The sequence below is a fragment of the Heteronotia binoei genome, chromosome 11, assembly GCF_032191835.1.
Source record: "Heteronotia binoei isolate CCM8104 ecotype False Entrance Well chromosome 11, APGP_CSIRO_Hbin_v1, whole genome shotgun sequence".
In the NCBI taxonomy this organism is placed as follows: Eukaryota; Metazoa; Chordata; class Lepidosauria; order Squamata; family Gekkonidae; genus Heteronotia; species Heteronotia binoei.
The window spans coordinates 7,573,414-7,599,192 of NC_083233.1; the positions used below are offsets into that span (position 1 = coordinate 7,573,414).

At 48.5% G+C, this 25,779-nt stretch overlaps 1 protein-coding gene across 1 annotated transcript in view; it reads right to left on the reverse strand.

Annotated features, from left to right (window-relative positions):
- Positions 1 to 16,163: 16,163 nt before the first annotated feature.
- SLC16A2 (solute carrier family 16 member 2) overlaps positions 16,164 to 25,779 on the reverse strand; it is a 159,386-nt gene continuing 149,770 nt past the window's right edge. Inside the window, exons 5-6 of the mRNA XM_060249105.1 lie at positions 18,968 to 19,196; positions 16,164 to 17,119 (exon numbers count right to left, since the gene is read on the reverse strand). Of these exons, the coding sequence (XP_060105088.1) occupies positions 16,899 to 17,119; positions 18,968 to 19,196 (450 nt within the window). The 3' untranslated portion in view covers positions 16,164 to 16,898. The remainder of the gene's footprint in view (positions 17,120 to 18,967; positions 19,197 to 25,779) is intronic.

The window sequence follows — 25,779 nt, forward strand, 5'->3', positions numbered from 1 at the left end:
GGCTGTCATATAGAGGATGGTGTGGAATTGTTTTCTGTGGCCTCAGAAGATAGGACCAGAACCAACGGGTTGAAATTAAATCAAAATAGTTTCTGGTTCAACATTATGAAGAACTTCTTGACTATTAGAGCTGTTCCTCAGTGGAACAGGCTTCCTCGGGAGGTGGTGAGCTCTTCTTCCTTGGAGGTTTTTAAACAGAGTCTAGATGGCCATCTGCCAGCAATGAAGTTCCTGTGAATTTAGGGGGAGGTATTTGTGAGTTTCCTGCATTGTACAGGGGGTTGGACTAGATGACCCTGGAGATCCCTTCCAACTCTAAAGGTAGGTAAAGCACCAGTCGTTTGCATCTCTGGGGTGATGTTGCATCAAACATTTTCACAGCAGACTTTTTACAGGATGGTTTGCCATTGCCTTTCCCAGTCATCTACACTCCCCCCCCCCCCCAGCAAGCTGGGTACTCATTTTACTGACCTCGGAAGGATGGAAGGCTGAGTAAAACTCAAGCTGGCTACCTGAACCCAGCTTCCACTGGGATCGTACTCCGGTCATGAGCAGAGAGTTTGACTGCAGTACTGCAGCTTTACCACTCTGCGCCACGGGGTTCCAACTCTGATTCTATTATTCTAATTAGTTGCAGAAAGAAAAATATTAGGATTTTGAAACAAAGAAAATACAAAAAGGTTTGATTTACATGAAACAAAAACATTGGCAATGATCCCCCCCCCCCTAAAATTACTGCCTTGGAGACCGAAGGAAATTCTGCAATAAAAGATGATTAGACAATTACAGGATGAAAAAGGAGCATATAAATATTAAAATTAATTATCTGAGTATTATGCAAAATTATATACCTCTAAAAATCCAGATCAAGAGACAATATTTTTTTTAACTCAAAAAGACTTTGATTTGTTAGAAATAACAGAACAAGAAACATCAGAAAATGAGCATATAAAACCAGATCAAACAGGGTTTATCTCAGATAGGAAAATAGAAGATAACATCGGACATATTTTAGGGATATTGCAATATCACAAATCAGGTAGGGGTGATAAGTTACCAGGCACAACTTACGAAGAAGAAAAGAATGTCAGACCAACTGGAACTCTCACAGTGGACATGCTAGTTGTGATAGATTGAAAAGTGTGTGAGACGGCGGTAGTGCCACTTCTTGTACTGTGGTGTGGTGGTGGTACCACTTTGTGTTGCGCATATACACCTCACTTTTGCTTTCACTTTGTGAACTTTTCTGTTGTTAGAAAGCATGTGGCCAGAGGTGCCACTAAGCTAACACAGACAGCCTCTCACACACACCACACCCTCTCTCCATTAAAGCTGCTGTCTGTCTCCTGCTTCTGTCTCTTGGTGGGCATAAATATTAGACCGTCTTCAATACAGCCTTCAGCCAAAGAAGTAAGAAACAACATTGGTTGAAAGAAGCTGTGGAACAAGAATTTATGGCAGGGGATAGTGGCAGAAACTTCCTTTGAGAAAGAGTCGGTTGCTGCCCCGCTGATCACCATGAACGCATACTGATTATTTCCTTGAACTGTTGTTCCACAAAAAGCTCTATTCACCAAGGGCCAATAGAATGTCATTGTGCTTAAGCATCACATGAACTTATGAAGCTGTCTTACACTGAATCAGACCTTGGTCCATCAGGGTCAGCATTACCTACTCACATGGGCAGGGGCTCTCCAGGGTCTTTCCCATCATCTACTACCTGCTCCTTTAAACTGGAGATGCTGGGGACTGAACCCACATTGATGGGAGTCTGAATTGGCAGAGACTGATCAAGAGAGAGATCTTGGAGTTGTGGTAGACAGTGTGCAACTGCAATGAAAAGGCCAATGCTATGCTGGGGATTATAAGGAAGGGGATTGAAAACAAATCAGCTAGTATTCTAATGCCCCTGTATAAATTCATGGTGTGGCCTCATTTGGAGTACTGTGCGCAATTCTGGTCACCGCACCTAAAAAAAAGATATAGCACTGGAAAAAGTCCAGAAAAGGGCAACTAGAATGATAAAAGGGTTGGAACACTTTCCCTATGAGGAAAGGTGTTATGTATGTGGACTCAAGTGAAGAATTTGGGTGTTCCTGCCTGGCTCATTGGAGCCATACAGACTAAGCTTGGGGACTTGGGAACAATGGGCTGCAGGACCCAAATCTCTGCCACCCTGGACCAATCACAAGCTCCGCCGGTTCGAATGACCCAATAACGTGCTTGTGTGGGGACCCTGAGATGTAGATAAGTTTGGCCCAGCTCTCAGTCTTGATTGTGCAGCCCTATACCATGCTGTACCAAATAAAGAGCTTGTTATCACTCAAACTACGACTCATCGATGCATAGAACCCACTATACAATAAAAGGATAAAGCGCTTGGGGCTCTTTAGCTTGGAGAGACCTTGACTGAGAAGTGACATGATAGAGGTTTACAAGATTATACAGGGAATAGAGAAGGTAAAGAAGTACTTTTCTCCCAATACAAGATTTCGTGAACACTCCATGAAATTGCTGGGCAGTCGGGTTAAAACAGATAAAAGGAAGTACTTCTTCACCTAAAGAGTGATTCAAACATGGATTTCACTGCCACAGGAGGTGGTGGCAGGTACATGCATAGATGGCTTCAAGAAGGGATTGGATAAACATTTGGAGCAGATGTCTGTCACTGGCTATTAGCCACAAGGTATAGATGGCACTCTCTGTCTGGGGCAGTGAAGCTCTGTCTTCTTGGTGCTGAGGGGGAGCGACAGTGGGAGGGATTCTAGTGTCCTAGCTCCACTGGTGGTCCTTCTGGTGGCACCTGAGGTTTGGCCACTGTGTGACACAGAGTGTTGGACTGGAGGGGCCACTGGCCTGATCCAACATGGCTTCTCTTATGTTCTTATGTGACACAGAGTGTTGGACTGGAGGGGCCACTGGCCTGATCCAACAGGGCTTCTCCTATGTTCTTATGTGACACAGAGTGTTGGACTTGAGGGGCCATTGGCCTGATCCAACATGGCTTCCCTTATGTTCTTATGTGACTCAGACTGTTGGACTGGATGGGCCATTGGCCTGATCCAACATGGCTTCTTTTATGTTCTTAAAAAAACCCAGGACTTTCTGCATGCCGAATGGATGCTCTGCCACTGAACCAGAACCCCTTCTCTTTCTTCATCCTGTTTTGCTCATCATTTGTCCCCTCCCCCATGATTCCATTAGCAATTTGCTCTCTCTTTCGTTAGGGTGGCCGAGCAGCCCGAGTTTTCTGTTTCATTCCGGGATTGCCAACTCAAAGCTCTCATCCACCCTGTGATCCCTTGCTGCTTGTGGTCACCATTTTGGAAGAATAGGGCAATTTGCATATTTTCCCATTTTGGCAAGCACAAGCCCAAACCCAGATGTATTGGGAATATTCATTCATGCATACCAAAATCTAGAAAACCTGTTTGTCCAAAATGGCAGTTGTACGTACCAGGATGAATGTAGGCAGTGCAGCCTTTCCTTTTGTGTGGCTTGAACACAAAAGTTTAATGTCTTCACATGGCCCAAAACCCTCTTGGAAGGGCTTAGGACCCTCTAGAACCTTCCTGTGAGAGGGTGTCCATTGATATGGAGCACTAACAGCATAGCTGCTTCCTTATGTTCAGTTATTCAATTAGCACAATGGATATAGCACTGTTGCAAATGTTTATTCCAGGAAAGGGGAAACTTTGCTACTGGCAGCTATGAAAATGGAAAGTAACTGTCACATAGGTGACCGTAGCATTAGACCAGACCAAAAACATCAGCACCCAGACAACTACAAGTGTAAATTAGCTGCTCTGTCCTGACACCCAGATGTGTTTCATGAGGCTTCAATCTATTTCCTCCCTCAGGGGAGGGTGCCCAGAGAGACCTTCCTTTGGTGGGAGAGGTACAGAGTTTGGGCCCTGAGCCCTTGACTCTGAAATAGATTTTGGCCAGTGCTAGGCATTATCATGAGCTATGTGGAGTTAGGGCTGATAGTGCTTCACAAGAAGAGGCCACTACTGGCAATGTGTTTCAGATGCTGGCCCCTGGGGGGGGGGGGTGTTGTTGTATTTTGTTCCCAATACTTAATGAAATTTTCAAAATAATCACGTTTGGCCAGCGCACCTGTAAGAAGAGAGAAGGTTTAAAAACAACTGAATTCCAATTTCCAGGACAATCTTTGTTTGGTCATCTATGCCTGAAGTCCACACCTGCAGAAACGTCTCAAGTTCCAGAAGTAAAAAAAGGACCTATCCTTGAGTTGAATTAAGCACAGGACATCTTGCTACCCCTGCCCCCGGAGAGCAGGCATTTCTGGCAGAAGATAAAGGGTATCCTTGATGACTGCGAAAGTGTAGCGCTGTGGTGAAAAGCCCAGAAGCAGAGAGTGCTGGCCATGGTGGAAAGAAGCAGGCAGAATGCTCTGCTGGAGGGAACCTCCTTTCTCCATACCAAGCATTCATTTGTAGATCTTATTTCAAATAACAAATTTCAGTTCACAGTATGCTTACTTTTTTCAGACTCTGATGAAATGTGCATTTCTGCTGCATTTCAAGAGGCATCTGCTGGCCCTGCCGTGTGCTTTGTGGCCAGCTTGTAGGAACCTTTCCTGCAAAATTACATTATAACAGGTGCAATGGACCCACCCCTGTGAACTCACTATCACATGTGAACGTGTAATCTTGTCTTGCCAACCTCCGTGTGGCACCTGGAGAGCTCCCGCTATTATGATTGATCTTCAGATGATCGCAGTCAGCTCCGCTGGAGAAAATGGCTGCTTTGAAGGGTGGAACCCCCAAACCTTAATATTTACTCACCTCCCACCTTTGCTGTCTTCCCACCCACCCCTGTGTGTGTGATGACTCAAGGCCCAGAACAGAGATAAGGAAGAATAATTACGGAAAGGGGGGGAAGGGGCATGACAATGGTCACACAGATGTGGAGACCAAAGCAGTTTACATAATTCTCCTCTCCCTTCTTTGATCTGAACAACAATCCTGGGAGAGAGGTTAGGCTGAAAGTCTGTAAGTGGTCCATAATCACATAGTCAGCTTCTACAGCAAGAACCTGGGTCTGGCAGAGCCTGCTCTAAAGCACTAACTGCCACGTCACAATGGCTGTCATAGTGGGGCTGACTTCGCAGATTATAATGACACAGAGTCCACCGTTTTCTCCAGGGGAGCTGATCCCTGACATTTGGAGAGCAGTTGTAATTTTGAGTGCTTTCCAAGGCTCACCTGGAGATTAGCAACAGTTGTTCCCCAGGAGGAAATGGCTGGTTTGGAGGGTGGAGCCTGTGACATTGCACCTGAGGCTTCACCCCTCCTCAAGCCAAACTCTCTCCAGGCTCCACCCCTCCCATCCTGGAGTTGGCAACCTTATCACCTCAGCGAACCATCAACCTACCTTTATCTGCCCCTCTGACTTCAGCATTCCATCTCCTCCCCACTCCCTGCAGCCTCTACCTAGGAAAAGTACAGTCTTTCTCCATATTGGGGACCAAAGCAGCTTACATCATTCACCTTTTGAAAGTCTGTGACTGGTCTGAAATCAGCCAGTTAGCTTCCACAGCAAGAACCTGGATCTGGCAGACTGCTCTGAAGTGCTAACTCCTATACCACACTGGCTGTCATATGGGGGCTGCTGCTGAAGAGGAGGAAACAGCCAGGCCTAGGGTAGCCAACCTCCAGGTGGACCCTGAAGATCTCCTGGTATCACAACTGAACTCCAGACAACAGATCTCTCTCCCCCTGGGGATAACTGCTTTGGAGGGTGGACTCTACGGCACTCTATTCAGCTAAGACCTCTCCCTTTACTGACAGAGCCAAGCTTGGTTGCTTAGCAACAGCCTCTGACTAGCAGCTTCCCCAGTGGGTCAATCCCTGTCCTGAGGTAGGGAGGGAGGGACAGACAGAAAAGAGGAGGCCGGCATGGCCTCTGAGGAAATGTGAACAACAAATGTGAACAACAGTGGTGCCAGGCTTTACCACCTAGTTGCATAACCAGTTTTGTTCCCTGTCTCTTCGCTATCTCTTCACTGCTGCTGCCTACTGTCTGTTCTGAATGACACGGAGAGTGAGTCGGCGACAGCAGGCAGGAAAGATGAGGAGACTCAACCAATGGAACACAATGGAGCTTGAGTGGCAGTTGATGGGTGATCAGGTGAGTCAACCATAGTACCTTAGGACTTTTATTAATAGGTGTGATTATTATTTATTAGATGAGGTCCCTCCCCAAATCCTGCCCTCTCCAGGCCCCATCCCCCAAATCTCCAGGTATTTCCCAGCCCAGAGCTGGCAAGCTGAGTTTAATTGCAAGACACTGAATCACAATGAAGCTAACCCAAGCACAGAACTGTCTGAAATGATGGAATGGGAAATAATTTATTCACTTAATGAGCACACTAAATGCTCTTGCAGACATTCACTCTGAGAGAGAACTTGCGAATAGCTAAAACAGGTAGCATAAAACCTCTCTAGAATTCCACACTTTCATAGGCCCCACCCAAGACTCACAATGATTGGCAGAGGAGGCAAAGGAAGTCCCAAGGAACAACCATATTGTCTCTCAACTGATTTCCCCACAACTGCTTGGAAACCACCTTCTGGATAGGGGACTGGCAACTAGACAGACAAGGGAACAGGGAGGGAGCTGTTCCTGTTGGCTGCAGAGGAGAGGACTCACAATAAGGGGTATAAATTAAGAGTGGGAAGGTACCAGCTGGATATTAGGAAAAACTTTTTTACAGTAAGGGTTGTTCAAGAGTGGAATCAGCTATCAAGGGAGGTGGGGAGTTCCTCCTCACTGGCAGTCTTTAAGCAGCACAAAAACTGATATACTGACTAACAACACTTAGTAAAACTTTTTAAAGAGTTACATAAGTCTTTTGTATACATTATAAAGAAGTATGACTTTACAACATTACAAAGAAAAGGTCATTCAATGAGCACCTGGATATAGGTGTGTCAAAAAGTCTTCCTCAGAACTTCCTCAGGGGGTGAGGTCAGACGTTCCGAAAACCCCGCGACGGGCATGTCGGATTTTAAGCGGTTGTCCAAACGTCAGCATCTGCGAATGGTGGTTAGCTCGTTCAAGTCCTACGTTGAGATGACTGGGGTGCAGACTAATTTGATACTGCTTTAAATCCGGAACAAAATTCTTCTGATGGTTCCTGAGCGGAATTTCTCTGTTTGAACGCTCCATCGTTGGCAACTCGTTGGAAGCACACCACCGCTTCCCTCCCAAAGCCCCCTGCAAGTGATATCACTGCGCCAGTGAATGAGCGAGCAAATGTTGGTTTGATAAATCATTTACTCACCCCTATGTCTGGAAACAAAACTAACTTTTGAAACTAAATGTGAACTGATTTGAATTCCTGGGTTTTTTTCTGCACGCGTAGTGCTCGTGCTGGAAAAGTAGTGCCAATGGACTAGCAAAACTGTTAGTGATCCGACCCATTTAAAAGCAACACGCATTCTCGCCCTCGAGAATGAGGTCATGGTGGGTGTGTGAGGTCTCTCGTGGAGAAGGGAGGAGACGCTGGATCTGCTCGATAGTGCAGATAGCGGGCATCGCTGTGCCTGTGCTAATGCAGATTGACGTCTCATGAAACAAGGTCCGGTAGAGCACTCTGATTGACCAGCGACGGGACCCACATGGGATAGAAGGGGAGCCTGGCTGTTGTCTGATCGGAAAATTGGTTGTGCAGATTATAATAGAGGCGCGTTGCAGATGGATTTAATGGTGAGTGTGACCGTACCCAGGATTTCCTTCAAAGTTATCAGCCTCTTGTTTCAATCACTGTTGATACTGGGAACAAACTGGGCCATGACCTCTTCTCTAAACAGATGCCAAAGCCTTCTGAAGTCGGCTGGCAAAATCCTCTGCAACCTTTTTATTTACTTCAAAATCTCTTACCCTCTCAATAGCACTTAAGTGTTTATATTTATATTAGGAGCAAGCCCATTGCCTTCCCCAGTCATCACCTTCTGGATTTTGCTGGCTAAATACTCTACATTAAATTACACTAGGAGCAAGGCATTTCTGATTGATTGTTTAGGAGCAAGCCAGTCCTGACCCTCTTCTCTAACCAGATGCAGAAGTCTTCTGATTTATGCTGGCATAAGGTTATGGCCTGGGTTGCTCCCAATATCAACACTGATTGTAACAAGAGGCTGAAATAGGAATACTCCTGAGGAAAACTTTTGATGAAATGAGCCTAAATCCGGATGCTCATTGGATTGACTTATTTTTTTTAATACTGTGAAGTTGTACTTTATCATATGTACAAAAGGCTTAAGTGATTCTTTAAAAAGTTTTACTAAACATTGTTGGCCAGTATATCACAGTGGGTTTTTTTTAATTGCCTGTAATAGGAACTGTGATCTCAGGTTGTTTTTTTCTGTAGCCTTTAAGCAGAGGCTAGACAAATGTGCTGGAGAAGAATCTTGAGAGTCCCTTGGACTGCAAGAAGATCAAATCAGTCAATCCTAAGGGAAATCAACCCATACTGCTCCCTGGAAGGTCAGATGCTGAAGCTGAAGCTCAAATACTTTGGCCACCCAATGAGAAGGGAGCACTCGCTGGAGAAGACCTTGATGCTGGGAAAGACAGAAGGCAAAAGAAGAAGGGGATGGCAAAAGATGAGATGGCTGGACAGTGTTACTGATGCAACAAACATGAATTTGAGCAAACTTCGGAGGATGGTGGCAGACAGGAGGGTCTGGCGTGACTTTGTCCATGGGGTCGCAGAATCGGACTCAACTGTGCGACTGAACAACAAAGACAAACATTTCTCAGGGGTGCTCTAGGCTGATCCTGCATTAAGCAGGGGGTCGGACTAGATGGCCTGTATGGCCCCTTCCAACTCTGTGACCGGGCTGGGAGCCAATCAAAGCTGGCAGGCTCCAACGTGAATGCATCAGATGGCTTTGCTTCAGACTGAGGTTTTTGGGTTGGTTTGTTTCACATCCAGGAGCACCTCAGAGATCAACATGAATTGTGGGGTGTTTGCAAGAGCCAAAGCTCCCTTTGAAAGCTGGGGCGTTGTAAATGGGGGGGGGGGCTCCTGGACTCAAATATCACTCTTCTACTTCAGACCAGCAAGGCTACCCTCTGAAACTATTATCATTTTTTTTTTTTGAGCTGTTAAGTAATCGCTACTTACATAGATAATCTCTGGTTAAATAAGTTCTGTGGATGGCTGCCATGTTTCGAAGCCTCTGAAGCTTCTGAAGCCTGTCTGCCCAGAGGTGCAACAGTGAGGCAAACCAGATGAATTTGTATACCAATTTCACCTTCCAAAATAAAACTGACTGCCTGGCATTGTCCGGCCAGGGCAGAATCCTGCATGTTAACTACATAGAACATATATCTTACCAAGTTGGTTTTTCATTGACAAACAACACAGGCATGGCAATGGGAGCAGAGGAATGCATGCAGAAGTGAACATTTCCCTATCACTTTGCTGAGGAACCCCCTGCTTTTAGGGATGCCAACCTCAAGGTGGCACCTGGAGATCTCCCATTATTGCACTTGATCTCCAGGTGACCAGGATCAGTTTAGTTGGAGAAATGACTGCTTGGGAACGGCAGTCTATGGCATTATACTCTGCTGAACCCCACCTCCAGGCTCCACCCCCCAAATCTCCAGGTATTTCACAACCCAGAGTGGGCAACTCTAAGCAGCTAGAGATTTCCCAAGAATTCCACTCTTCACTCCTGCAGTGAATTCAATCAAACAGAAAGCAGAGCATGTCTGTTGAAACTAGATATACTGGGAAAGTCCTTCGGAAAGTGCTGTAGTTTTCTAGAGTAATTTGATTTTGATGTGCCCATCAGCCAAGTGTGTTTTAAGCTTTTGAAAGTGGAGCAACAAACAAAGAAGCCAAGACCACAGATGGATTCTGAGAAAGGTCAGAAATCTTAACAAATGATATAATTTCAATCCAGCTTTGATAATCAAATTGAAGAAAAGATTTCACACCAGTAAAACACTGCCCCCCCCAACAGAATTATCTAAAAGGGGGGGAAAAAATCTTGTACAATAACATTTCATGCCTTTAGTATAACAGTTATTATAGCGATTAGCAATACATATAACAGTTGACATATACGATTGTCTTGGCAAACTGAGAATTTGCAGATGATAAACTGGGGAAGCTTTGGAACATAACTGACAACAAAAAAGGTAAAAATTAAACTCCCTTGTAGAAAATGCCTCTGTGTACATTGCATGGGCTGAACTGGAATGATGCTGGTCTGGTGTACATGGGAGGCCCCCTGCTCTTTCCAAGCTGTGCAGGCAATTTTCTAATCCAAGGACAAATGATGGGCACTAAGAACTGGCATTTCATTGCACCTGGCAACCATGGCTGCTGTTGTTATGGAGCAGGGGGACCCTTCAGTCCTGTGCCTTCACCCAATGTGGCTGCACCTCGAAGGGGGGTGGGGTGGAGTTTCTTTGGTAGTGGAGGGCTCTCAAGTGTCTTTCCTCACCAAAAACACTTCGTTTCATGTTACACCAGGTTCAACGATCCAGGGAGAAGACCATTGCTAAAGGGCAGAGTGCTACTGGGACTGCCAGAGCAGCCTGTTACTCCAAGGGGCTGAATTCTCCATGCCTGGTTCCACACAGAACTGTTATAATCCTTAAGAAAATGCTCCCAAAGGAAAAGTATTTCCACCATACAGTGCAAGTGCCCACAGAGGTCTCCGATGGAGGGTTTGGTTTGTCCTCGTTGACTTTGGAGGCAGCCTGAAGTCAAATCAGCTGTGGGGATCGCTGTTCTCCTCCCAGGGCAGGTGCTGGGAAAGTCAAGCTTCCCCTTGTTTTTTGACCCCTTCCAAGGAGAGGACCCATCAAAGAAAAATCCCAGACAGGCAACTGGGTTATGTTGCCTGGGAAGGGACATAGAGGCCTAGAACAGCATCAGGGCCTCCTTGCGAATCAAGACCAAGATTTTGTGCAGGGGAGGGAGGTCTCAGCAATGTCTCACTTTTCCTTTGGGGCAAACGAGAAAGGAGTTTAATCCACCCTAAATAGCAACAACCTAGGAAAGAAAATCAAGGCCTGAAATCGAATTGGGGCCTAGTTTGGAATGCTCTGAAGCCAGGGCTGGAGTCTGGTCCAGTTCTGAGGCCCTGCGAATGTGGCTGGGATCGAACTGGCTCAAAGAAGTTTTTTTCCACTGACTCTTCACTGCCCTTGAGGCTACTCTGAGGCACTTCAGAAAGGGAGAGCACATCTCCACTAAGGGAAGAATGTGCCCTCAAGGGTCCCTGCCTGTCTTCAAGGCAGGTTTTGGTCCCCAAACCATGAGGTACTTACAAAGGCACCCATGGGGCAGTAAGTGACAGATGAATGAAGAATAAGTGGAGGCAGTTGCCCTTTTGCAAAATGGCTACAGGACACTTGCTTTGATCCATGCTGTTGAGCTTTAGGTGGGTGCAGGCCAATCTCTCGCAACTTGGGTGAAATGAGCAAGCCCTCCAGTGGTAAGTGCATAAGGCCACAAAAGCACCCTTGCAGGATCAGACCAAGGGTCCATCTAAACTAGCATCCCCTTTCCAAAGTGGGCCTATTCAGTGCCTCCAGTATCATGACATGGAGGCAAGAGTCCACTGCCACCAGTTGTTTCCCAACGGGACATTTCTCGCTGGTCTTTTCCAGAAAAGTTCTCTTAGGGGGGAAATTTATCTGAGAAAGTGTTAGTTTCAGAGCATTTTCTTTTTAATCGATGGATTTCATTTTCTCTCCATTAAAAGGTTCATTGTATCATGCTGTGTGAAAAACAGAAGAGCAGCAGCACTGCGCGGTGGGCGTTGCCATGACATTCCAGCATGAGGTTTCTGAGGAAGGAGAGCAACTGGGGCAAACTAGTCTCTGGTGGCCTGAAGAGCTGCCACCGGGAACTTAGCCTCCTGCCACTCTGGCCTGCTCTCTTTTAGCCTCCAAGATGGGGGAATTTGACACTAAAAAAGGCATTTGTGAGACTTCCAGGGGTTCTGTGGATCCTGGGACTGACACATGGGAATCCTGATGAAAACTTCTCGTTCCAATAAATCCCCCTTCTCAACTCAAACAACATGTTTTGCAGAAAAATTATCTACCAAGGATACATTTTGTGGCGGAACAGAGGTCAGAGGTTATCAGCAGCACAGGCACCAGGCAGTGCAAATGTCCCCCCCCCCCCCAAAAAAAAAAATAAAAATAAAATCCACAAATACATAAAAGACTTTGCAACAAAATGCAAACTGATGTGCCAACCATGTCTGTCTTTTATTATTATGGGGGTGGCATGGAATTCATTTAGTGTTTCAACTGCAGTCAACTTTCCCTTTAACGCTACTGACTTTGAGCACCCTCCTCACTCCAGGATTCCCAGTGGAAACTGCTGTCTGCCTCCAAGAGCTCTGCAAGAGCGACTGCAGATTTGGCAGGATCGCTCCTGATTCACAGCTTATTGCTGGACGGCACGTGGCCAGCCTCTCTCTTAGACAGCAACTCTGCCTTTATCTCTGAAATCAGGTGACAATTTCCTATTATGGAGCCTTATATAATACTGCTCTTGATGCTGCTGTTTGCCTTTGAGTGTATAATGAATGGCTGAGTGCATCAAGGATGCAGATGTAACGGACAGTGATGATCTTTAGCTGGCTGCCAACCAGCCGGAAGGATTTATTTATTCTATTTATGAGGGTGGGGTACAATGCACCAACAAACACATAGAAACAGATACAGATTTAAGTTAAAATCTAACTTACATGATGGCAAGATGGCAATGCCTAGACCTCAGGGATAGAAGGAGAAGGGGGATAAAAGAAGAGGAGAACCGAAAAGGAGAAAAAGACAAGAATAAAAGAAAAAGAAATTGGATTTATACCCTGCCTGTCACTACCTGAAGGAGTCTCAGAGAGGCTTACAATCTCCTTTCCCTTCCCCTCCCCACAACAGACACCCTGTGAGGTAGGTGAAGCTGAGAGCTCTGACAGAAACTGCTCTTGAGAGGAACAGCTCTGCGAGAACTTGTGGCCAACTGAAGGTCACATCAGCAGGTGCATGTGCAGGAGTGGGGAATCAAACCCGGTTCTCCTAGATAAGAGTCCGCACACTTCACCACCACACCAAACTGGCTTTCCAGTTTGACTCTGGAAAGGGCCATCAAGGCCTATTGGGCCCAGCCCCCAGCCTATGATACAAGCTGGTATATTATGCCATTAAAGGTCTTGAATCTCTCTTACACTATAGTAAATCGTGTAGGCTGGTGGAAGGAGGGGAGGTTGGATACGGTGAGGCACCCGCTGCCTCAACCAAAGGACTGGTGGAGCAGTTTCATTTTACAGGCTCTGTGGAACTGCCATAAGTCCTAATCTCAATTGTTCCACCAGGCCGAAAAAGCTCTGGTCAAGGTTAGGTAGATGTCTCTTGTGCCGGGGGTTACCAGTAAGTGTTGTTCTGCTGAGTGTAAGGCTTTTCGGGGAACATATTGGGAGACATGGTCCCACAGATATGCTGGTTCCTTTTCGCATAGAAAGAAGAAACGAAAGGGAAAGAAACCCAACCGCCGAAACAGTGTGGGTACTCAGAAGGCTGAGTATAACAAATGTAAAAATAACAATGTATTTATTACACGGTGTAACAATTGGCCATTCAAAACAAGATAGATACGTAGAGATGCTAAAATCCAAGCTCTAGAAATTGAGCATCAACTGAACATGAATCATATAACAGAATATCTGGATGTGTTTTGGCCATAACAGCCTTCTTCCATGGCCTAAAACCAAGTAGCACACACTAAAAACAAATTGTAAAACTGAAGGGCCAGGCAGGTTTGTAGTATTTCAATATGAGAGTGGGCTTCACATGAAAGTTAGGCCTGTGTATATTTCTGAGCCAACCCACAAGGAGGGCAGTGTCTCTCTCCGATTATTCTGTCTCTGGCCAAGTATCCAACATCTAAGTGTGTGTTAATGTAAATATATTTTAAAAAGTGTGTGCTACTTCAGTTGCTGTGCAATTTCTATAGGTTGGATTTTAGCATCTCTGTGTATCTATCTTGTTTTTAATGGTCAATTGTTACACCGTGTAATAAATACGTTTTGGTTATGACCTTTAAGGCCCTGAGTGGTCTGGGACCGATGTACCTATGGGACCACCTCCTACGCTATGTCCCGGGAAGGGCGTTACTCTCCACTGATCAAAATCTGCTGGTGATCCCAGTATCCAGTGTGGAGTCCAGCTGGCTGTCCATCATCAGATGCAGCTGAGTGTCATTAGCATACTGGTGACAACCCAGCCCAATCCCAACCCCTGATTCACTGAGCAAGAGGGTACGAAAGACGTTAAACAGCATCGGGGAGAAGGTCACCCCCTGAGGGACACCACACACCAAAGGGTCACACGGAGTCACCCTCTGCCCAACCACTACTATCTGTCCCCAACCACATCGCAAGGCTGCTCCTTGTATCCCCACGTTGGCGAGGCAGTGGGCCATCCTGTCAAGTCAAGCAACAACAGCCTCGACCTGGGTTGATGCCCTCCAGGAGAAAATAAGTATTTATTCAATCCTGGATTATCCAGGAGAACAGGACTGAAAGGTCTGTGCCTCGTGTTGGAGCCTGAGGATCCAGCACATCAATGTGGCACCCAAGGGACCTTCCCCTGATCCCAGAGGCTCCATAAGGGGAAAGACTCCCTACTCTGAGAGAAGCCATCACTGCAAGCGTAACAGATCCACAGGATCAAACCCCATGGCTTTCAGCTCTATCCAGGGAAACGGGAAGCAGATCTCCAACAGTGCTCCTTCTAAGCTGCATGCATGAGGAACAGAGGAAGCCCTGCTCAGCAGCCATCTGGAGCACCCACTGCCCACTTTAAGAGTACAGCAATTATATTCTGCTCAGGATGTGAACTGCTCCACTCAGTAGTGGGGGGAGATCAGAGGGAACGTTGGAAGGTTTGTGACAGAAGAATGGTCAGTTGCGTGGAACTTCATGCCCAGTTTCAAGGACAGAAGCACCATTTTTGGTCACAGTAGTGGTGACGAAGGATAACCAGATGGGATTTACAGCCTGGATCAAAGACCTTACCAGAGTGGTGGCAGCCAGTAGAAGACCCTTCCTGGTCCCCTGCTGCGTGACAGACCCACAGTGGGATATATCTAGAACTGAAATTGCAATAATGCCACATAGCATTTGCATAGCACTACAAACTGCATAGGGCAGTATGGCTGGCTTGGCAACAGGGGTGTGTGGCCCTGCTGGGCTTTCTCTACAAAAGAGCCCTGTGTGACATAAGGGGGTGTGGCCTAATATGCAAATGAGTTCCTGCTGGGCCTTTTCTACAAAAAAGCCCTACCCGGCAGGACTGGATCTACATGTTTTTTGAGGGGGGGGCAAAATTAAAAAAATGGCGCCCTCTTATGGGCCCATTCTACCTTATGGGCCCATAGAATAGAATGGACTCCATACCCAATTTGGCACCCCACTCCGGTGGCACCCAGGGCAAGCACCCCCCTCTGCCCCCCCCCCCCCCCTAGATCTGGCCCTGCTACACAGACTTCCTGGCCAACCTTCAGAATTCAGTTCCCCTGGAGGAAAGCTCCAGAGGGTAGACTCTGTGGCATCACATCCCTGCTCCAGAGGGTAGACTCTGTGGCATCACATCCCTGCTGAGCAGAGGTCCGTGCCATTTACAAACCTCCCTTTCCCTGCAGCTCTTGAAGAAGAAGAAGATGACCAGGGGCTGATGCAGCTCATTGCCCCTCTGAACCCCCCCGACAGCACACAATTCAGGCAGTCGTTAGAGAGCTCGCTAGTGACTCACCCCACCTCGTCGCACCACTTCCGGTCTCTCCCACAGCTTCTGTGGCACAACTCACAAAGGGATTTATGGACTCATAAGGGGGACTAAGGAATATCTCTTTCCCTTCTGTGTTTGCACCCAGCCTGCAGGCTCTGGTTCAGGAGGAATGTCCTGAATACTTCTGCACAGAAGAGGAGGATGGTTCTGCCAACTTCAACCAATCGGGTCCACTTTGCCATGGAGAAATGGCTCTAACCGACTCATGGAAAATTCATGGCCAGAAAACCCCCAGCAGCACTCTCTGGTCAGGGAGCTTCTGAAGGACAACTCAAAAGTTAGAGGTTGACCTTAAAAATGGAGATGGATTTTTTTAAAAAATTGTATGTACTATTTAATGAGTTGCACCTTCCTCTCCAGTGGCATTCTTTGTGATACAATCCTCTCTGGCAGCAGGTGGGGATCAGTCTGAAAACATCCCAAGAACTGAGAAGAATATCTACTAACAAGGCCTGTTACACATGAGGAGATGGTTGTGCACATACAAAACTCAGGGGAGCCTGGTATGAAAATGTTGTGATCAACGAGAAATTCATAGGCAGATTCTGCCAAAGCGGGGAGGGAGAAGAGAAGAAAATACACTTCTCAAAAAGATTCAGGATTCACCCATGTTGCAATGTTTCTTTTCTTTGCCTCCATGAGTGGTTAAAATAGTCTCAGAGACTTTGGCTGCTATAAAAATAAGTCCCAAAGGAGCTCAAAATGATGGACTCTGTTTTGGGGGGGTGGGGGAATAAATCCATGAAACCTATCAAAAGCTTGTTAAATGCCTACTGCCTAAGGGTTAAACCAGCTACTACGCCAGCCGGAAAAACAATCGCCTAACAATGAATTAGAGTGCTGGTAGAATTCTCTCTGCTGAAAAGAGGTGTTGGTATTAAAATCAACTCGAAAGCAAACTGTCCCATTAGGCTCGTCAGTGGGGTCCTCTCCACCTACAAGCAGACAGGCTGGATTCCTTGTCAGAAAGGGCTCAGCTCAGACAGTGTCAGAAATGCTGGTGGCAAGAGGGGGTGTGCAGGGGGGAGATCTTACGGATGGCTTCAGATGTGCGCCTCCAGGGCTGGGGAACCTGGAAGGAGCTCTCCATTCATCACAGTCTCTAAAACCAACATCTTGTCTTTCCCGGACTCCAGCTGCTGCTGCTTGAGCTTTTTTCGATGGATCACCGGAACAACAGCGAGAACCAGACCTCCAACTAGTGGGGGAACGCCAGCAAAATAAAAGGCAAGGTGGTAATTCCCAAAACAGTCATGGAGGAACCCTGCAAAACAAAACGGCATGCTCTAGGTGACAAAGAAAGAGAAAAACGGGAATCCATCTAAAACAATGGTGCTAGATTGCAGAGAGTCTTCGTGGGGGAGTTGACAGCCCACCCCCCCCACTTGCTGCCACTCAGACCCAGCAAGCAAAGCTCAAGTCTAGGAACACCTCAGAGACCAACAAGATTTGCAGAGTATAAGCCAGGGGTCCTCAAACTATGGCCCGCGGGCCAGATGCGGCCCGCTGAGGACGTTTATGTGGCCCACCAGGTTATGGCAAAATCAGACCGGAAGTGACGTTCGACCTAAACTTGCGTTAGCAATGCACACTTCCGGCACTGGGCTGAGGCGGCAGAGACAGAGTGTGAGGCGATGGTGAGGTGAGTTCCCAGGCTGGGGTGTGTGGTGTGGGGAAGGGAGAGAGATGCAGAAGACGGAGAACTGACGGCCCGCGGCCTTGTACAGTAACGGCAGCCACCACAACAGTCCGGTCCTCCAACAGTCTGAGGGACAGTGAACTGGCCCCCTATTTAAAAAGTTTGAGGACCCCTGGTATAAGCTTTCGAGAGTAACAGCTCCCTTCGGCAGATACTTTCCAGAGCTTATGCCCCCTTGTTGATCTCAAAAGTGCTCCTGGACTCAAATCTTGCTGTTCTACTGCAGACCAACATGGCTGCCCTCAGAAACTCAGCCCTCACCAGAGGAAGGCGGGGCAAAGAGTCCAGCCCCAAAGCCTCTTGGCATGAGCCAAGTGGGCCCCCTCTGAACCCAGCAAAGACTTCCAGGGCCAACTCGCTCATAGTAAAAGCAGCTGACAGACACAGAAGGCCAGCTCTGGGCTCTCCCTCCCTCTCAACAGGATTTCAAGAATGGGAAAGCCCGGTGTTTTCTTTAGGTGAGAGCTGCTCACCTGAAGCACAGCAAAGCTGAAGGGGGCCACTGTCAGCTTGGGTAGGGAGCCAAGTGGATAAACTGGGCAAAACCCACCTTTTCTTCCTGACTTCAGCTGGAGCTTATCCCGCCCTCCCCCACCCTATTTTGCTAGCAACAGAAGACTCTGCAATGACATGGTACGCTTCAGTGTTTGAGAGTGCTTCACACATGCACATTGTGTCAGCAATCTCACAGCTTATCAGTTGCCATAAATAGGAAGGCACACAGGTGATTGAGTTGCACTCTCTTCTGGAACACCTGGAGGACAGGGATGATTCTAGAAGGCCACCGACCAACCGGAAGCAGCTTTCCATTGTCTCAGACATCTTGCACATTTTCTATTGGCAACCAGAGTCTTATTAAACTGGAGCCAGCGGGGCTTGAACCTGGGACCTTCTACATGCAAAGCAGATGCTCTACCACTGAGCCATGGTCATAACACTAAAATACAGTTAAGCCACAATTTAATGCAGGGGTCTCAAACCCCATTGAGTCTGCGGGCACCTTTGGCGTTCTGACACAGTGTGGTGGGTGCAACCACAAAATGGCTGCCACAGGAGGTGTAGCCAGCCACAAAATGGCTGTCACAGCTTACCTTCAGTCCCACAGTGCAGATCCTTGTGCTGTAGTGGCAGCTGCTGCCAAAGCAGCATTTTAAAAAATCTGCACAGCCAGTCAAATTTCCAGTGGCCAGTCAGAAGCCTTCCCAGGCAAAAGTCCAACCTGGCCCCACCCACTTTGTAAAACACCTGGCGTGTGCCAGGAAAAGTGTGGGCAGGTACCCTGGTGCTGCTCGGGGACCACACTGGGGACCTCCGGTTTAATGTGAATGAAGTCATTTTGTCACAAAATGTACAAACCCTGGGTTGGGAGGGGCAGCAAAGGTGAGCTTTTGCTTGAAGCACAACTTGACTAACCTGCAATTGGGGGACCTGCTGTCATGGGGATGGCCATAAGTCCCAGAAGATACCCGATGGCCTGAGAAGCCTGCATGGGTCCAACCAGCTCAAAGGCGATGGGAGCCATGATGGTGATGAAGAGTCCATCGCAAAGTCCAAGGAAGAGGCAGACGACGATGACGCCCCAGAACTCTTGGCACTGTGGGATCATCATGCACATCACGCCCAAGAGAATGAAGGAGGCCACCTGGGGAGGCAAAGCACAAGTGCTGCTGAGGCAGGAAGGCTGCGGAGAGTCAACACACAGCAGCAGGGTTAGGAGTCCAAGCACAATGCGAACCAGTTGGAGGACCTCAGAACAGAGAGAGGGCAGCTTTCGGCCTGGCTCGTTTTCATGCTGCACCTTCTCCCAGGAGTTGAGGGCACCCTACACTGTTCTCCCCACGCCTGCATTTTTCCTCACACCAGCTCTGCGAGGTAGGCTAGGCTGTCCACTTGGCAGTGAGTGCCAAGTCTCCAGGGTCAAGCAGTCAGCAGTCTTTTGCATTTTGATAGAGACAATAGGGGCTTCCCACTCGGAAAGACCGCTGAAGGGCTGGCTGAAGTTGCTCCAAGGATCAGACCTGGCATGGAGTCCACTGGCCAAGCTTGCCTGCTTCCAGGCGCTCCTTCCTGGGGCATAAAGGGCCTCTAATCAGGATGCCTTTGACTAGGTCTGGGCACTCCGAGGGCCTCCTGACTGAACTGAACTTTCACAAAGCAGCAGCTCCCCCTTCACCTCTCCCACCCTGCAAATCAGGGCCAACCGGTCTGGTCTGAAACCTGCAGGGAGTTTCCCAGGCACGAGGGGTGAGCCTGCTGCTAAAAGCGGAGGGGAGGGGAATCGCACCGGCATGTAGGTGTGGTCAGGCTCGCCACAAGGGAAGCAACTCTTTGGATCGTAGCCACAGATCGGGAGAGTTCCGTCCGCAGCATCACCCGCTAAAGGGGTCTCGGGGAGCAGCTCTCCAAGTGTCCCCGAACCGGTCATCCTATGGAGGAGATGGGCCCACAGGCAGATTCTTATGTCTGAGTACATCCAAACTTCCTGGGGAAAGGTAGTCCATGCAGCCGAGTGTGCTCTGTGGTTGCCAAGGGCCAGGGAGACGGCTGAGTACTTACTGCTCCAGGCCCTTCAGGCATGCTCTGCCAATTTGGGGATGTTACGTGATTCTAGCACAAAAGGGCTGTTGCTTCAGAGGACAAGTGTTTGGAGGGAGAGGGCAGCAGGCGGGGAGGGAAGCGTCTCTGGGCACTGCCTATCTTGGTGCCGGGTTCTCTGAGAGCACCAGGTTCCAAGGACCAGGAAGAACTGGCTCTAGCTTCCCCTGCCTGCAGTTTCCTCCAAGGAGGGCAGCATCTGTGCTTCACTCACAAGGTTGCAGGTTGGATCCCCCACAGCCATCACACACTTCTTCCAAGGGCTCAGGGCAGGGATCGTCATTCTTCCTTCTCCGCTTGTCCTCGCAACAGCCCTGTGAGGCAGACTAGGCTGCAAGAGGGACCCAGGGAGCTTTCGGAATGGGTCAGGACTTCCAGCCGGCTTTCCCCCAGCCTTTCTCCAATACTAAGCATCACAGCCCAGGAGGAGGGCATTTGCCCGGAGGCATCAGGGATGCAGTAAAACTCAATTCTGCAGGAGAGCAACTTCTATATCAGTAGTAATGTTTTAATTTTAATAGTCTGTGACGCTGTTAGGCAGCCTTCTTTGCCTCCCTCCTCCTTTGTACTTCATTGTGTGCAAAGCGCATTAAACTATCTCTACTTCGGCAACCTGCAATTGCAAAATCCAGTTGATGTGATGTAGAATACCGTTTCGGTTTCGCAGTACTTTGTCTTTTATTGTACTGTTCACAATATCCGCTAGGCTGTCTTTTTCGCATTGCCTTTTATAACTCTGTGACCTGCCTTGGACCTCATTGGAATGGCCCAGGCTAGCCCAATCTTGCCAGTCCTTGCCAGTCTGCGGTGCAGCGTAGGCTGCCAGTGCCCTGGGGCAAGGCAAGTATTGCACCCCCTAATCTGTGTGCAGGAGCTTCAAAAGTCACTCTGCTGGAGATCCAGCAGAAGGGCTGCCGGGGCCGCTCGATCCCTGGCTCAGCCATGCCTGCGGTGACTCCCACCGGCACTGCCTTTGGCAAGGGAGAAAGGACTGTGGCGGCAATGGCCTTGGCTTCTCCCCCAGGCAGCCTTCCTCAGCTCCCCTCATGCCACCTGTGGAGCCACCCCTCCTGTCTCCAGCAGCAGGGACCAACCAGCCACCAGCAGGGGTGTCGAACTCATTTCTTATGAGGGTTGGATCTGGCCGGGCCATGCGTGTCATAAAATGTAATTCCAATTAGCAGAGAGATAAACTTTATCTCAATTGCACAGCAAAGCTACTGAGCCAAGCCTCTTTTTCTTCTATTGTCTGAGACTCCTCCACCTCCTTATCTCCTGGGGAGGGAGGGGGGGAGGAAGGGGGGAGGGAAAGAGCCAAAACTTCCTTTGAAGCAAGCTATATCTCTTCCCTCTACCTCCCCAAGGGGAGGAGCCTCAGCCAATGGAGAAAATAAGAGGCCTTGCTCTGGAGCTCCTGTGCGATTGAGCAAGCCTGGCAAAGCAAGCTGTGATGCAGAAGGAAGCAAGAGAGAGGGAGAAGGAGTCAAGAGTCCCAATAATGAAGGGGGCCTGGAGAAGGTTAGGGCTGCAGGACTGCCAGCTGGGGGAGAGCCAGTTTGGTGTAGCGGATAAGTGCGCGGATGCTTATCTGGGAGAACCGGGTTTGATTCCCCACTCCTCCACTTGCACCTGCTGAGATGGCCTTGGGTCAGCCAGAGCTTTCAAAGAAGTTGTCCTTGAAAGGGCAGCTGCTGTGAAAGCACTCTCAGCCCCACCTACCTCACAGGGTGTCTGTCGTGGGAGGGGAAGGTAGAGGAGATTGTGACCGCTCTGAGACTCTGAGATTCAGAGTATAGGGCGGGATATAAATCCAAAATCTTCTTCTTCTTCTTCCCTTCCCCCCAGCCTGGAGTCCAGGCCGGGTTGGCTCTTCCTCCGCACTCAAGGCAAAGCGACCTGCAAGCCGGCCAGGGGAGAAGCGACTCTCTTTTTCCTTTTGAAATTTTTCACCCCCAAGAATTTTGCACCCGGGGCAACCACCCTTGTACACTCCCCCCCCCCCCCCCACTATGCCAGTGGAAGCAAAGCAGGACTGGGACTTGGATGGGAGACCTCCAAAAAAGGAAGTCCAGGTTCACTTGGTTAGAAGCAGGCAGTGGCCAACCAGATGGTAAATGAAGGCAAGCCCAGTCTCGTCAGACTCTGGCAAGTATTCCAAGGGTGGGAGACCTTGGAACACCAGAAGTCGGGAGGGCAGGGGCAGGCTTTATTCAGTCACCTCTCTTAATACCCTCCAGGCCCCAGTAGCCATGCCTTCCAGGCGCACACCCACACCCATGAAAGCCCTCTGCTACCTGTGGGGTTCTCATTGGCCTGCCTTTGGGGGCCAGATTCACATGGAGGCCAAATTAGGCAGTGGTCAGTATGCGGAAGGACACAGAATCACCACATCCCTTTGGCCTTCAAAGGGTCCTCTTGTTTCATCCCGTTGGTCTATTTTCCGGGGCTCTCAACAGCTGGATTGGTAAACCATGAATTTTCCAGCCATGCTGCCTGGGGAGGACTCCGTGAAAAGGCCACACACAGACCCTGGAAACCCGCTGCAAATTATATGAGGCTGCTGCTGCCAGCAGCAACCATCTCATCAAACACCCTCCCATCATCTGTGACAGCACAACATCCTTCTCTTCCTCAGCACCCCTCCAAGCCAATGAAGAGGAGCGGAGGTGAGGCCACGCGGTTAGAATACGAGACCAGTTCTCAATATTCTGGAGAGGGATGAAGAGAAGCCTCGCAGTGAATTCTGGGAAAGAAACACGTTGGACAGCCATCCGGGAGGCATTCGGGACAACAGTAAGTGGCACAGAGGCTCACTCTCTCTCCCACACAAAACCTCCCTAAGATATCCAGTTGGAGTCAACCTTGCTGTCTCTGCCCCAACATGCAACACATCCCAGGTCATCTGAGGTCATTTGAGAGACTTGGAAACAGGCATAATTGGAGAGTCCCTCCAACCAAGGCATCAACCTAGGGTTGTGTCAGCTTGTGTTCCATTGAAGCTAACTCTGCTGTTTGAAATGTTTATTTACTACTAACTAAACCTATGAATCTTTGCATACTAACACTAGTGCCATTGTAGAATGTGAAAGGGGGGGGGGAGGAGGAGGTGATTGATGTGCCAAAGGCCAGTGAGGTCTTTGAAGTGCAAACATGCTCGGCCCTTCTCAGGCGCCTACTGGAGCCGAGCAAGGACACCACCGGGAGGAAGATACAGTTTACATATGTGAAAGATAAGGGCGTGCGAACCGGGTACTTCTAAAAGACAAACTGCAACTTTATTATGAGAAGTGATTTAAACCCCCAACGCTTTGATGTATGTCCATAAATGCCAATACCTTCCCTTATTCGTTATCAGTTTCAAAGAACCTGTGTAGAGAGTAGCATTGTTGTAATCAATAAATGACACGTAGTTTTTGAACAAAGACAAGTCTGATCATTTTGAAACTTCAATGAACCCTTTGCTGACAGGCTGCCAGCTTCCAGTGGAGATCTCCCACTACTGCAACTGATCTCCAGATGACCAAGGTCAGTTTCCCTGAAGCAAAATGGTTGCTTTGGAGGGTGGACTCTATGGCATTCTATCCTGCCGAGCCCCCCTCCCCCTCCCAAATCTTCAGGTGTTTCCCACCCCAGAGCTGGCAGCCCTGCTGCAAGTCCCAGGGAGGGAGCAAGAAGGTACCTGCAAGTCCCAGGGAGGGAGCACAGCCTTGACTCTCATTTGGAGAGGAAGGGAACCTCCTTGGCTACGAATGCCAGGAAAGCGAAACAAACGCCATGCTGGGAATTATTAGGAAGGGAACTGAAAACAAATCAGCCAGTATCATAATGCCCCTGTATAAATCGATGGTGCGGTCTCATTTGGAGTACTGTGTGCAGTTCTGGTCGCCGCACCTCAAAAAGGATATTATAGCATTGGAGAAAGTCCAGAGAAGGGCAACTAGAATGATTAAAGGGTTGGAACACTTTCCCTATGAAGAAAGGTTGAAACGCTTGGGGCTCTTCAGCTTGGAGAAACGTCGACTGCGGGGTGACATGATAGAGGTTTACAAGATAATGCATGGGATGGAGAAAGTAGAGAAAGAAGTACTTTTCTCCCTTTCTCACAATACAAGAACTCGTGGGCATTCGATGAAATTGCTGAGCAGACAGGTTAAAACGGATAAAAGGAAGTACTTCTTCACCCAAAGGGTGATTAACATGTGGAATTCACTGCCACAGGAGGTGGTGGCGGCCACAAGTATAGCCACCTTCAAGAAGGGTTTAGATAAAAATATAGAGCACAGGTCCATCAGTGGCTATTAGCCACAGTGTGTGTGTATATATATAATTTTTTTTGGCCACTGTGTGACACAGAGTGTTGGACTGGATGGGCCGTTGGCCTGATCCAACATGGCTTCTCTTATGTTCTTAGGTAGCCCTGGTCCCAGGAAGCAATCCCTCTGTCCGGCCATTAGGGAGACAGAGTTGGGATGCAGCAGTGGACAGCTGGTCCTGCAGAACTACTGGCAGCTCTGTTCTGCATCCAGCCTGGCTCAGAGGAGCATGGTGATGGAGATGCGCCAATGCTTCAGCAACACAGGCGGAAGGAAGGCTGCTGAGGCATGTGGATCCCTCACACTGGATCAGGGCCACAGCACCTGCAGAGCGTGTGGCTCTCCAGTTTAACACAGAACACAGGAAACAGAAATGAGAGAGTCACCTTCAGATGGGCTCCAAGCGCTCTTTCTTCTATGACAGCAATGGGGCATGGCCGTTGTCTTCACACCCTGCGTGGCCCAGAGCCAATCATATCTGATTTGCCTGCGCGTAATGCTAAAAGCTTACCTTTCCTGCATTTAATTATGTGCTGCAAGCTGTGTCTAGTCACATAATTTGGCTTGGCTAGTTCTGTAAAGTCTGGCACGTTACCTTCCAAGCAGAGATCTTGAAGATAAATAGATGGCAACAGTAAGAAGATGAAGATAAGAAGATATTGGATTTATATCCCGCCCTCCACTCCGAAGAGTCTCAGAGCGGCTCACAATCTCCTTTCCCTTCCTCCCCCACAACAGACACCCTGTGAGGTGGGTGGGGCTGGAGAGGGCTCTCAAGCAGCTGCCCTTTCAAGGATAACCTCTGCCAGAGCTATGGCTGACCCAAGGCCATTCCAGCAGCTGCAAGTGGAGGAGTGGGGAATCAAACCCAGTTCTCCCAGATAAGAGTCCGCACACTTAACCACTACACCAAACTGGCTCTCTAATGGGTGGGATCTAATTACCCCTCTGCTTGTGTGCCCAAGCACTTGGATGGCTTTGACCACTTTCTCTTTCAGCTGTTTTTGGAGATGCTAAAGCATGAGAGAGAAATGTCCAGCCGCATATCCCCCCTCCCATGGGAACAGAAGCTTCTTGTCCGGCAGCCCTTTCGATCCCACCCTTTATCCCACCCTGGAGGCTAAGCCCAACAAGAAGAGGCTGAGGGAAGCGGAGGTTGAGTGGGGACACTATAAGTATCTGAAGGGCTGTCACTTAGAGGAGGAGGGTAGGCAGCTGAGCCTGTTGGCAGCAAAGGAGAGGACTTGCAATAATAGGTTTAAATGAAGGGCAAGAAGGTACCAGCGGGATCTTAGGCAAAACTTTTTTACAGTAAGA